Source organism: Vanacampus margaritifer, chromosome 16 (genome assembly GCF_051991255.1).
Source record: "Vanacampus margaritifer isolate UIUO_Vmar chromosome 16, RoL_Vmar_1.0, whole genome shotgun sequence".
Classification (NCBI taxonomy): Eukaryota; Metazoa; Chordata; class Actinopteri; order Syngnathiformes; family Syngnathidae; genus Vanacampus; species Vanacampus margaritifer.
This window is the reverse complement of record NC_135447.1, coordinates 7,647,164-7,661,429: the sequence shown is the minus strand read 5'-3', so window position 1 is coordinate 7,661,429 and position 14,266 is coordinate 7,647,164. Positions and strand designations below refer to the sequence as shown.

The following is a 14,266-nucleotide window of genomic DNA, read 5'->3' as shown; positions in this document are numbered from 1 at the left end:
TTCTTTGGTCCTTCCTCGGGTCTCCTGGCGGCCTCACGACTCTGGCTGGAGGTGTTCGGTTTGGGTGAACGGTATGGGATTTTTTTGGTGGGTTTTAGGTGAACTAATGAATACACACACACACTCGCACGCACGCGCGCAGACACGCACATGCACGTACTCACCCACATACAAAAAATAATAATAATAAAATAAAAAAGAGAGCAATGATGATGACATGTCAAATCGGTAAAATTACCGAATGTACAATACTGAGCGCTCCAGAGAAAAAAAAAAAAAAGAAAAAAGAAAAAAAGGAAACGCTTTCTTGAAAAGTTGCTGCCTTGCACAGTTGTGATAGGTTATACTTAGAAAGACTTTCATTTCAAGCACAGTGGCAAAAGAACACATTTCCCTAAGCCACTTTGCCGCCATCGCAGCAACTCTGGTCGCCTCACATGCCTCTATGGTTTGTCATAGTGCTGAAAAAGGCACAAGCGCTTGGCATGGATGTTGAAACTGGAAAGGACAAACATCTGGTAGAAATCTCAACGCATTGCTGGATTTTTCAGATTGTTGACGTGCGGCAACAAATCCAGCAAGGGTCTGCCCGCAACCATATACTTCACAATGTTCTCCAGTAACCCCCCCCCCCGAATGCTCAGGTTGCCCGCTGCGAGAAAGGAAGACCCAGGTGCGAGTCATGCCTACATGCTCTCAGACACAAGTCTTTGATATTCAGAGAGGGGGCTCCTTGTCATGGATTCCAAACCAGGATCTGATGTGGCGCGAGTGTGTGGGTGTTCGCCCGCTTCAAACAGTCAGGAGTGTGTGAAGGAGAGAGGTGTGTTTGTGTGTGTGTGTGTGTGTGGAGCTTTTAAGAGAGAATCAAGTTCAAGAAGGTGAAAATGGAGGAGGACAGATTGAAATGAAAAGTCAATTCTAAACATGATCGTAAAATAACACGAGGGTGCAGCAGTTGGGAGATTCTAATTTTCAAAAGGTTTTTTCCAGACAACTTTTTGCTGTCCCAAATGCTGGCTTATGGAACTTTTCAGGATCTCTCGAAGACGTGAAAGGAGGCACAGTTTTTGCATTTTGAAAAGAATTATGATCATTTCGATGGGGACTATTTATCTTAAGTGTGCCTTGTTTTCTGGGAAAACAATTTCAGGGGCGTTAAAATCAACTCCCAAAAATGTAACCCTGAAATTTTAGCACTCAGATTTTTGTTATTTTTCAACTAATTAAAACTAACAAATAAAAAAAACAACAACTCAAAACGAGATTAAAACAAAACAAAAAAGAACATTTTAAAACTTTAATAACCCTGCCAAGGACTCAGCTTGCATGACCAAATCTAGAAAACAGATGAACCGTGACGGTCAGTACTAGGCAAAATGGCCGCCAGGGTGAGAAATTTATCTCCTCATAGTCAACACCCACAATATTAGTCAGAATACCGTCTTTAGACTAATGGAGGGACTTAAGACTAAAATTCTATAAAATTTCAAATAGTGTGCTAATTCTACTTAAAACATGACATTTTATTTTTATGTATTTTTTTTGTCTAGATTAAACTGATTACGACCCCTCACGGGGATTTACTGTGATGTCAATTTTTTATATATTTGTATGATCCCCGCTCATACACAGACAACACACAATATACTGTATTACAATACGATACAGTACAATATTTATTTCTACATTGAACTCATAAAAATGTTTGTTTTGTCATGAGCAAACAGAATGGAGAAAGCCTTCAGTTATGACCTTTTCAATATATTTCTCATACATATTAACCTTGTATGTAAAATGCAAAGGTGTGGGGGCGAGCTGGACTGGAAATGACTGTCCTTCAGGGACAAGTGTTGTGGGTGTGCTATTTGTGTGTGTGTGTGTGTGTGGAGGATGGGGAGGTGTAGAGCTCTTTAGCTTCAGCAGGGAAATGATCCATCAGTAGGCTGGCAGGTGAAGTAAAGGACTTCTGTCATTCATTGTGTTTCATTTATTCCGCAGACCATTGTCAAAAGACAGACCGAGTGTTTTGGGAATGATAATTGATGGGGAACATGATAGAGGATTATTAAAATCAATCAAACAAATCTTTTCTTTTTTTTTTTACAATAACAAGGAAGAACTACAAATGAATACGGATGTTTGATACCACTTTATTTTCAGACCAATAGCAGTACTAGTACTCAACTAGTAGTTGCGTAGTCACCAATACCAAGTACCGATACTACCAATAATTTTTGATACATAACATTTCCTCCAATGGACAATGACAGATCATTTTAAACAAAGATCCATATATCCTAACATAGCATTTTGCATTAAAATTGCATGAAATTAATGGCAATTTTTTATTCTTCTAATTTCTAGTTCCTGCCACCGACGCAAATAACCCTGATATCGGCCCGATACCAATATCTGGTATTGGCACTGGCCCTCCTTACTAATGACTAGGGAGCGCCAATATTCATAATTTGGCCGAATATTGGCATCAGACTTTTTGAAAAATTACACAGCCAATAAGAGGTCAATTTAAAACTGTAAATTTCAGGTAAGTATTTATTTAAATTTTCAGTTCACTTTAGAAGAGATGGTGCTGACCCTGGGAACTCTCTGCGCCTTGTTTTTGTTTGAAATGAAAACAAAAAATTTGACATTTAAGATATTTTGGAAAACTTTTGTTTATGTTAAACTCATTTGCTCCCAAAAACGTATAAATATGTTCTATTTTAAATGTTTGAAGTGTCCCAAAGACATATATATATATATATATATTTCCCTTGAAGGAAAGGATGTTTTCATTCGACTTCAAGTACCTGGATAAGGTTGACTGTTTGAAACACATTGTAGATGCAAAACGTTTACTGCACATCCTGCAGATCTTTGGTCGATTAGATCATTAAGATATGTGAGCAAAAGGACACAGTATACTAATATTGACATACCCTACTTTTAGATAATTTAACATTTGGATAAAGCAACATGCCTTCAGTGTTTAGAATCTCAAAGGAATCATTAGATCAGATGTTTGTTCCTCGTGGTTTATATAACAGCTGAGGAATATGAGGTCATTTTAAAGACCATACGCTCCCTGTGGTGCTTCCATATTCCAAGACGATAATGTCTCCACACATACCGAGACACTTTCCAGTGATGCCATCATCAAATGGCTTCCATCGATTGCAGATATGAGCGCTCCTCAAACGTCCCAAGTATAAAACACAGTGGACTTTACTGCCTTCACCGCTCATCGCCTTTCTTTTTCTTCAAGTGTAAACATCCCATTACTTACAGGCCAGAATTTGTAAGGCAACCTTCCGCGTGGAACTGACTCGCCCAAAAAGCGCCCCTTCTCCCTCATTAGGCACATGATGTACAAACACTGCGGAATATTTCCATAAAAAACAAAAAAAACAAAAAAAACACATACTATGTATTTTTCAAGCCATTTAGAACAACACACTGAACTTGTTTTTTTCTGGAGGTTTTCAGACAAAAATAGTCACAATACATTAAGTCTATGGCATTCGTGATTTAGCTCCAAAAGACAGCTTTACAATGTAAGAAGGCTCAGAACACACATACACACGCGCGCGCGCGCGCGCACGCACACGATTCACGACGTGCACTTTAAATGCTTCTTATCTATAATGTTCAGCGGCAGCGTGACTGATTGGTTTGCAGGGTTCACGAGCAAGCGCGCAACCAGTCCAGCTGGCAATTGAGAATTCAGAAGATGTGACTAATTAAAAGCAATTACGTTTGCTTAGACAAACAACTGGTTTTAGATTGGTTTGGGGGGCTTTACAAAAACGTTATTGCTTGTGATCAGTAATGTTTTTTTGTTTATCAAAGCGACGGGAAAACAGCAGCCAAGAGGCGGATCAAAACATCGAATTGTGCTTTGCTGTTATATATTTGGTCTTATGAGGAAGGACAAGACAGCAGTATTAATGTGTCTTGTCAAGCATGTAGGCTTAAATAAAAGGTCTATGCAAAATGTCATTGTTGTTGCTATTAAGTGTCGGACATTGCGGCTTAACATTATTTTACATGTAGGGATATTCAATACCACGTTCAGTCATACCGATACCATGAGTACTTTTGATACGTAAAATTTCACTCAAAAATAATGACGGATAAAGAAAGGACAAAATATCACAATATTGCATTTTCCCTTAAAATTGCTTGAAATTAATGGTAATTTTCTGTCTTCGTATTTCTAGTTCCTAATCATGAAACGGCTACAAAAGGGCAGCCAATACTGTTATCGGCCGACGTTGCAAGTATCTTAAAGATGTAACAAAAACGTATTACATATCACATTATGAACCTCATGATACGATAATTATAAAAAAAAAATGTGGGGAGGTTGGCAATATAAAAAAGCTCACAATACTGTATAAAAACTCACCATATTGCAACAATTTTGTTTTTTTTAAGGGACCGCAGTGGCCAAAACAATTCTAGTTAAAATTAATCTGCACTAACCGTCATAAGATGCATATCATGACATGACCACAACGATATTGTGGTAATTTAAGTACCGCGATAACTTAACTCAACTTTATTTATAAAGCACTTTAAAAACAACAGCAGCTGAATTCAAAGTGCACAATAACACCGTTATCGTTACATCGCTAACTGATACCATCGCCCGTTACTGATACCTTATATCAGTACTCGCCCATCCCTACCTAGTAATACGTAGTATTTTTTTGTGTGTGGTTAACAAGAACAAAAAACTACGGATATATACCAATTTAACAATCACTTTTCTCTCTTACAAGCTATTTGGCGTTTTTCCAGCAGCACTTTAACACACTGCATTGACAAATAAAGAATCGCTACCTTTTTCTATTATTTTTGCAAATTTGATATGATATATATTCAACATTGATGAAGCTATTTACCTTATCATTTTTGTAACTCGGTGAGAGTATTTTCCAAACCATCTCAATTTCAGCAGGGCAATCAGAGTTTATTTGTAAGTAAGTACGTTTTTATTAGGATAAACCCCTTGAGATGCATCATCTCATTCTCCTCCAAGCAGTAATTGGGCGGTCGTGTCAGGAACCCAGCGTGAGAAACTGATGACAAAGACAAAATTCATCTCTTCTGTATTTAAAAAAATACATGAAAGCCCTTTTGGCAAATACCAACTTGAGTCCATTTGAATCAAAAGCTGATTTTTCATCATAGTCGATGTAGTGTTTTGTAAAATTGTGAGCGGACGATGACGTCATTCGCTCATTCATTTAATGTCCATAAAGTACAAATTATTGGTGCGATCCTCTTTGATATTTTCAGAGGTTTACGTGGGCATACAGTAGAGATGGATTTTCATATAGCATAACGGTAATCACGTGTAAATAATCACAAAAAGAACCCCATAGAGGTGGGCAAATTTTCCGCCAAATGTATGCAAATGACCTTATTTACTTACACGCAAAAACTCCCGGCGAACTCTTGACAGCGCAGTTAGTACTGAATTTCCCCATCTGCGCATTCTTAGTGGATTACACGCTTCCCGATTGCGCCGCGTAAAAGCTACGCAATCCTTTAGGCTGCGTTCAGACTGCAGGCAAATCGTATTCCTCCTCAAATCCGATTTTTAGGGCTGACTGTCCAGTTGTTAGCAAGCGTCCAAATCCGAACTAGCCCTGTTCAGACTGAGCCACATTATTGACCCATCTGCCAGGTTGCTGTAGCAACGACGTCGAACGCTAAGCTAAGCGGTTTTCTTGTATTTTTCTTTCTTTTCCTTCTTTATTTTTTTAACGACCATTTGACAATGGCTACAACCGGCCACTATTTCGCTATTTCCGGTCGCGCGTGTGAAGATCTGATGAGGTAGCGAGACCGGATTCCGGTTGAGCATTACAGGAGCCGACGGGGCAGTGGAACCGTCAAGGCGATTGACTGCTCAGGCAAATCCGTTTAGAGTGTTCCGAACTGATCAGACTGAGACGCATCTTGTCCAAATCGGATATGAAACTACCTCCCGTATGTGGTTTCAATCCGTCCCGCAAAAATCGGATTTCATGTGCTTTGTGACTGTTCGGACTACAAAAGAGCCCTCCCACTTTCAATCTGGATGTGGATGGGTTCAAAATCGGATTTGTTTCTGCCAGTCTGAATAAGGCCTTTGTGGATCTGGCCCTGTGGACATCAGCACAGCACATAGAGAAGGTTGTGCGCGCCTTGCTGAGCAGCGCCCTCATTTTAATTATAAATAAGGACACAGAGTGACAGAGGGGACATGCTCCTGAGAGCAAAGCTTGGGTGGTACATGCACACAGGGTGACACGGGGGTGTTTGACCACCTCACGAAAGGGTGACTCGTTCATATCCGAGCCAGCGTTGACCTTGTGCATTTGCGTGGCCCGTGAGAGGACACGGAAGGAGAAGGTGGGCTGCCCTACACATGCATCGCCCCTCACGACTTGGGTGAATTTCTGTCTGCATCAATTATTCAAGGGCCATCTTAGATAACACTCACAGGGAGGATGGATGAGGTCTATTTCTGTATAGTACTTCATAAAGATGAAGACAGGAAGCATTTTTTACTTTATGTGCCGGTGCTTGAAGAAAGCGAATAAGCGTCAGTCTCCTCTGCGACTCTTTGCAACCAAGGCAACACACCGAAGGGTCTTTTGAAAAATGCTCTCAACACTCTCCACATCCTTTCCTTTTTGCACACATTCCCACGTGTCAGCACTTTGTAGATGTGAGGGCCACGCTTATTTCCTGCATACTAGGACATTTATCTTAGGTGTTATCAAGAGGGCCTTTTGCAAAGGTGACAAAAGCCTCCAAAAGGCCTCAAGCCATCGGGGCCTTTTGGCCCAATAATCCTGATCTTACTAGGACTCGAAAAAAGGCTCAAAAGGATTCAGGATGTGTTGTCTTTGATATGTTTTTGGAATGTCTTAGAGATAGACAAGAAGGCCGACAACCAATATTTGGACCTGATATTTCTTTTTAATAAAAGGGAAAATATTGCCGTTGAAATATTACCTTAGGTAATAGATAATACGAGCTCAATGGCCTAGTGGTAGGGTGTTCGCCCTGAGACTGGGAGGTCGTGGGTTCAGTCCCCGGCCGGGTCATACCAAAGACTAAAAATGGGAGCCATTTGCCTCCCTACTTGACACTCAGCATTACGGGTTGGAATTGGGGGGTTAGATCGGCAAAATGATCCCCAAGCACAAGCCCCTGCTGCTGCTCACCGCTCCCTCAGTGGATGGGTCAAATGCGGAGAATACATTTGACCCCACTTAGATGGGCGTGACAATCAATGGTACTTTAATATAATATAATAAACATCTTTGATTTAAAATTCCAACTAAATGTTCAGGGAGCTCCCCGAGTCATTTGCATAATAGCTACATATAAGTTTTTCAAAATGTTTAACTTATCTTTGTTTTAATTTCAAACAAAAACAAAATGTGCAGAGGTCCCAGAGTCAGCTGCATCTCTTATGAACTTAACCAAAAAAGTCAATAGTTACCTTAAGTTAGCACATTTTGAAATTGATTTCTTATTGGCTGACTTTTTTTTTTTTACAGAACTAATATGATACAAAAGATAATGCAGGTATTCCAATTAAAGCTATATATATATAATTGGAATAATATACTTTTAGCTTTAGATGGAATGCCTGCATTTTCTTTTGTATCATATTGGTTCTGTAACAAAAAAAAAAATCATTTGTGTTACCTCTAATGAACTATTAATGTGTGCGGTTGTGGTTATTGTCCACTCATTTGTCGGACGTAAGAAAGCAACATTAAAAAAATAATAAAAAATCTAAATCCTTTTCCTATTAGTTGTTGCTGCAAAAGCAAAGAAAAATACTAATTGTGCATCTTAGTGTCTAATTACTATTATTATTACAAAATAATTGACATGTTATTGTTTCTCCCCAGAAGCAGACAGTGATTTGGACTGTAATTAAAGCTTTACAAAAGCTTCATTGGATAAATCCACAGTTTGGAAATAATGGCTAATCCATTTTTTTATTCTGTATATCGCATTAAGCACAGGTAAGAGGCAAATGGCAATCCCTTTGCTTATTATCTTAGGGCACATAAAAAAAAAAACTATCTTTGCCATTTATATTCAAGCCTTGAGAGTCGAGGTATAAAAATGTCAACAGTGTGCTCCAACTAAATGTCACAGGATGTGACAGAATATCTTTTATACCATAATTTCAAAAACACTTTAGATATACGCCTGAGCGCAGAATGGGATGCAGCACTGAAGCATAGAGGGGTGCACACCGGGGTCATGTGTGACCCGGTCTGGTCCCTGGTGAACAAGGTTCTACTACACTGGTCCTGTCCGTCAGACAGCCAGTCAGTCTGTCAAGTTGTGGAAAAGGCCAGAGAGGGGGGGATGGAAGAGGGGAGGGACACTTTGAGAAGAGCCGTACTGAAAGGCAGGAAATATTCCCTTCAGTCAATCACAATCCACGCAACTTATCAAATACATTGGAAACCCCCCCAAAAATATCTTACAAAGAAATTGATTCTGTATAGAATTAACTCCACCAGAACATGACAAAGAAATCATTACCCAATGTGAACTATGCCTCACGACAAAGAGCTGTCAGAAGACCAAAAATGAAGAAATGTTAACTTGCACAAAGCTGGAAAATGTCACAAAATTATCCATAAAAGCCTCAATGTACATCAGTCCACGGTTAGACAAATTGTCAATAAATGGATAAAGGTTCAGCATTGTGGTTACTCTTCTGAGGTGTGGCCTTCGTGTAGAGATGATGCAAGAGCAAAGCTCAGAATGCATAATGAGGTGGAAACAAGACTTAAGGTCTCAGCATACCAAGCCGATGTTTGTTGTTAGGCACTCGGTTGAATGTCGGTGAGTGCCGTCGCTTGGGTGAGTTTCTGCCTGATTCAACATGATGAATTGCGTTGGCCTTGTGTGACAATTGATCATTCTGATTGGCTGTTAGCTAGCAAATTGGTGTACGGAACAAGAATTGGATATGACAAAAGCAACAGCAAAGTTGAATTCTTGCCTATTTTGCACCTAGATGGAAGAAAATAAGTAAAGATGAATTCATTATTATTGTTAATTAAAACTAATGAAATAATGTTGTGTCTCCCATGACTTTTACCGGCCCGGCATGCCGACGTGGCAGTCGCCTGAACCTTGACCACGTTGGCCAACTTGTTGTAATGAGACCATTAAAGAAATCATAAGTAAATAAGTAAAACATTACACAAGAATCTGTCTTGTCAAGACATCCCAAAAACATTGTTGAACTGAACTGATGAATGTCTATTCATGTCGAGATATGCTGCTCTATTACACTCTAAAAACAGTTGGGTCAAAAGTGACCCAATTATAGATCAAAAATGGACCGATGCACTTGACCCAACTTTTTGGGTTGTTTTACGCTGAATTATTATTTTTTTTGACTCAAAGTTGGGTCAAATCGATCCAAGTATAGGATCGGTCCATTTTTGACCCATAGTTGGGTTATTTGTGATCCAACTGTTTTTAGAGTGGAGTTTCGCACCACTACTCATGAATTTGTCTTGTGATGAAAAAAAATAAAATAAAAAATCATTTGTCTATATCAACGTAGGATATTGCTTTTCTAATGACCATCGGTTTGTTCTCAACTTTTCAAAATTCATTATTTGATATATTGAGGGCAATATAGGGCTAACCTATATAAATTGGAAACAATACAAAATGGCCGACTTGCTGACTATATAGGACACTATAAAGTAAATATAAAGTGATTTTTCTGAGTGGTTTATATTATATTTTACACTGATGACATGAGCCTGGAACAGTTGAATGCAATTGACATGTTGAGAAAAGAATTGTGCTCGACTTCCGAGGTTCCACTATAACGCCGTATATCACTCCGGAGGCTTGCGAAGGTGCGGCGCAGGTGTACTCACAGTCACGATGCAGAGGATCGGTTACTCTAAATCATCATTTAACGACAAGACAAGTATGCTTTTGAGTGCTCGGAGATGACCCAGCTCCAAGTGTAAATAAAGCAAGCGCCACAGGAGCCCGTGGAAGGCGTTAATCCCCAACTAATGAACTCAGCCTCTTCTCGCACCATCCCTGAACATCATCTTCACCTTTGTGTGTCCCTGAGAATGTGTGTGTGTGTGTGTGTGTGGGATTCCGGAAGAGAGACAGGTTCCAGACTCCTGTCTCTCAGCCTGACAGGCACAACTCAGTCGCACAATTTCACGCTTTGTGGCCAGTACACACCACTACTTTCCCATCCCTGAAACCCACAGAACCACAGGGGGTGCGCACAAGTGAGCTCTCTCAAACGCACAAGTGATGCTATTAATACTTGGGGGGGAAATAAATAAATCAAATATTAATCCCTCAATACCCAACTGGAATTGAAAAAAAAAAAAAAAGAGTGGACTTACCATTTTATTATTGATTTCATGAAAATGAATTTCACAGACTTTCTCAACGATGTCCTCACTGTCAAAAGTTATGAAACCGAATCCTGTGCAGAGAGAAGCAGATGGTAGGGAGGGAGAAAAAAGGGGGACAGGAAGTTAGTCACAACTTCAGGGGGGAAACGCACAACAAGGTAGATCTTTGTGGCGCGCGAGCTCAGGACCAAGACATTGTCCTCTTTAAATCAGGAGGAGGATGAAACCTGCCACTTTATTCGGGGCAACCCAGAAGCTCTCCCACAAAGAGAAGACGGGAAAAGTGCACAAAGCTCATTTAATGAGATTCAGGAAGCCGCGCTTCGGCATCTGAATTTCATTAAATGTATTTTGTTGTTTTTTTTCTCTCTGTTATTGAAATCTGACTGCAGTAGCAGACACTGTCCTTATGTTAATGCCGGGATTTTCATGTCGTATTTATAGTACTAAAGCACAACTTCTCTTTCAACACAGGGGGAAGAGTCTTGATGGTTTGCGCCTTATGAACACAAGTGGAATGCTCTCTGCGTTTTGATGCCGATGCACAAAGCAATCTGGCTTCTCTACAGCGGGGGTTGAAAGGAAAACCGATGTTCTATTACTTTTGCAAAAGAGGAAACGGCACAAAAGGGAAACAGTTAGTGGATAAAGCAGCAAGAGCGAGTGAAAGGAGATGAGTTTCTTTTCAAAGAGGCCAAGGCCAGACAATGAAATCAAACCAACTCGGTTGGAGATTTCGCAGCAAACACGCCACCGGTCTAACTGGCATGGCTCCACGGGAAACGCCATCAAATTATTACCATGGGATGTGAGATGGGGTAATAGGAGGCAAAATGTACTGAGTGTGAAAATGATAGCTGGAAACTTACTGGACTCGAGTATACTACCGCACTGTAGTCGGGGCCAATACAAGAGCCGTCACAAAAATGCAGTTTTGACAAGACGCACATGTCGCTGTGTGTGCTCTGTGAATGACTTTTGACCAATTCAGGGCGTTGTCAGCTGGCACAGATTCCCGCTAGCTGCAAGCCTGAAATGTCCCATCCAGTCACGTGGGTCAAACTCCCAGCCACGGGTCACATCTGGCCCGCCATATATGTCGTGGAGCTCGGACTGATGACAAACAAGCTACTTTACCCAACGAAAAGGCTGCTAATCATTCCGTAGTTTACATGCGACCCGAATGATGTGTATCCTCGCTAGCACAAGCTACCTGATAGCTTGACCACCTGTCATGCCTCGAAACATTTTGTAAAAAGCTGGAAAAAATGATGCGTTGTTACTGTTTGTTGTTTAACTCATTCACTCCCAGCCATCTTCACTGAAGCAACCCCCTTCACTCCCGGCTGCTTTACTGGATTTTGCCAGGCCCACAGAATATTCCGTTCTATTGCTATAAAAACATGGAACCTACCAAAAGAAAGATTAGTCTCTTCTTTTATCAGGAAAAAAAGCATAAGTCTATCTATTTCTGTTTTGCAGCAATTATCATTAGAATATAGCTTCATCATTATTCAAAAATCTGTTTAGAACTGTGAATAAGTGAGCTTTTTGTCAACATGGCCCTGGTTGATCTCTTTTGCTCTCCTGTTACCTACTGGCCGTTTTTGTAATAACTACCATCTCTTGAACTGTTCTCTGCAGTTGAGAGTCTGCATCAAGGCCTTCTGTATGCTCTTAAACATTAAAAAAACATATAAATACGTCTTTGGGACACTTAAAACAATGAACACGTATTTAGACGTTTTGGGGAGCAAATGAGTTGAGGTATCGCTACTCGCAACGGTGGCCGATATCAGTATCGGTTGTCTCTTGTGGCCAGTTGGCAATCAGGAACTAGAAATGACAAATTAGAGGAATAGTAAATTGCCATTAATTTAATGCAAATACTATATTGGGATATATATGTCTTTCTTTAAAATTATCTTTCTTTTTTTTAGGGGGGGGGGGAGGATTTTATGTCCTAGTGGTATCGGTATTTGGTATCAGTGACTAATCAATCAGTATCGGTCTGGACATCCCTAAATATTATAATTATTAAACATTACTCCTGTTTTGTTTTTTTTATAACGCATTTTTGCAAAATTTGACATGATGAAAACAAAGTGAATAATTTTGTTTTGTACATTTTCATACTCATTAACAGCCGAGGGTGTTCATTGGGGCGTTCCACAGGTTCGCCTCCATTCAATGTAGTTATGTGAGAAGCATAACGGCATTTACAGTTCTTTCAAAAAGTCTTTTATACAGTAGTACGCCTTGCTTCTCATCCCCCCTCCCCCACGGCGATAAACAAAGCCTCACTTCACAATCTATCAAAACGGCTTCGTCAAAAGAAGGATTGGGAAGTGGACGTGCGAGCTGATTAAACACGGACAACATTTAATCTAATGAGATCTTAAGAGACTGAACGTCATTTTCCACCGAGGCACCTGTACGCTGAGCTGCGGCGGTGAAAGCACAGCGCACATTTGTGAGGTGGGGGTGGCGGGAGGGGGGGGGGGGGGGGGGGAGGAACGGAGGGGATGAAGGAACGCTGATGACGACAGGCAGGAACAGGAGGAAGATTCTTCCCCCCTGCTCACCCCACCTTCATGCCAGCGCACAGAGCACTTTTGACAACCAACAAATCAACCGCCAGGAGTAATTTGTCACAGAGGGTTGTGGGAGGAGGAGGAGGAGGGGGCTGGGGGGGGTCATCTGAGGGCAACGTGAAAGAGAAAAAAAAAGGTGGAAATGAAAGGAGAGGGGGAGGGAGTGAGACAGAAAAAGTGACAGGGGGAGAGGTTAGCGCACATGGCCCCTGTCGCCACACTCCTTCCTGCAGCTAGGCAGCTCCTCCATCAACTGACAGGACATTTTCGACTGCACCATTATATCCACTTGGGTCAGGCCGGAGCCACATCAACACAAGATACCACCAGCCGGGCCCTTCTACACATGACTGGATGAGTTTAAAAAGAACAATGAGAGGCTTTGCTGCGGTGTAAACTACAGTATCCGCACACCCACACACACACACAACAAGATGTTTTTTCTTTCTTTCTATCCTTCAGCACACATCTTCTTAGTCGCTCCCTTAAGCATTCACTAAACTTCCGGACCTGCCGTCGCGTGCACAGCGATCCCCATTTTCCGCACTATACAGACAATAACAGGCACAAAATAGCAGCAATTGTCTTGGTGTGTTGTGTCGCACATGGCATGAGGATGACCTCCGCAAGACTATTAAAGAGTGTCAGCCCTGACAGACACAAGCAGAGAGGTGTCATCATGCTCGCAATGAGCCACCTACAGCTTAAACAGTAGCCTGTAAATGGAAACACATGCTTGTCTGATAGGATGGGTAATAATAGGTTTTGTGGAGCCGCTGGCTGGAGCTTCCACCGCACCCCCCCGCTCACACTTATTAGCGGGAGTCGCGTTTGGCCTCGTCGCCCGGCTCGGCGGGATTGGCAGGGAGTCGACTTTCGCAGCCTTTTACCGGCCCCGTCATCGTCGGGCCCCGACTGCGACCGTCTAAAATGGAGCACGGTTGGGGCGTGTGCGCTTCAACCGAAGTGGCTCAGCGATGAAGTGTTAAGTCAGGGAAAAAAACGTGAAAAAGGGATCGTCGGTAGGCTTAAAAAGGATAACACTTATGCTAGGCTTTTAAGATAATAGATCATTTGCTGTCAAGGTGAAATTGATGTTGTGTCCCAGTTTCAAATAAGCTAATCTTATCTGAGCGAAGGCATAATGTACTCGAAAGAAGCACGTCAACAAAACATTTGTTTGACTCAAAAATTATTATTATTATTATTATTTGAATAGACAAA

General features: G+C 41.1%; 1 protein-coding gene across 11 annotated transcripts in view; it reads right to left on the bottom strand.

The window, feature by feature from the left end:
* LOC144035817 (RNA-binding protein Musashi homolog 2) overlaps window positions 1–14,266 on the bottom strand; it is a 283,481-nt gene that overhangs the window by 75,253 nt on the left and 193,962 nt on the right. For all 11 annotated transcript variants that reach the window (XM_077545792.1, XM_077545794.1, XM_077545793.1 and 8 more), the window contains one exon: window positions 10,437–10,519. In XM_077545792.1, coding sequence (XP_077401918.1) covers window positions 10,437–10,519 — 83 coding nt within the window. The remainder of the gene's footprint in view (window positions 1–10,436; window positions 10,520–14,266) is intronic.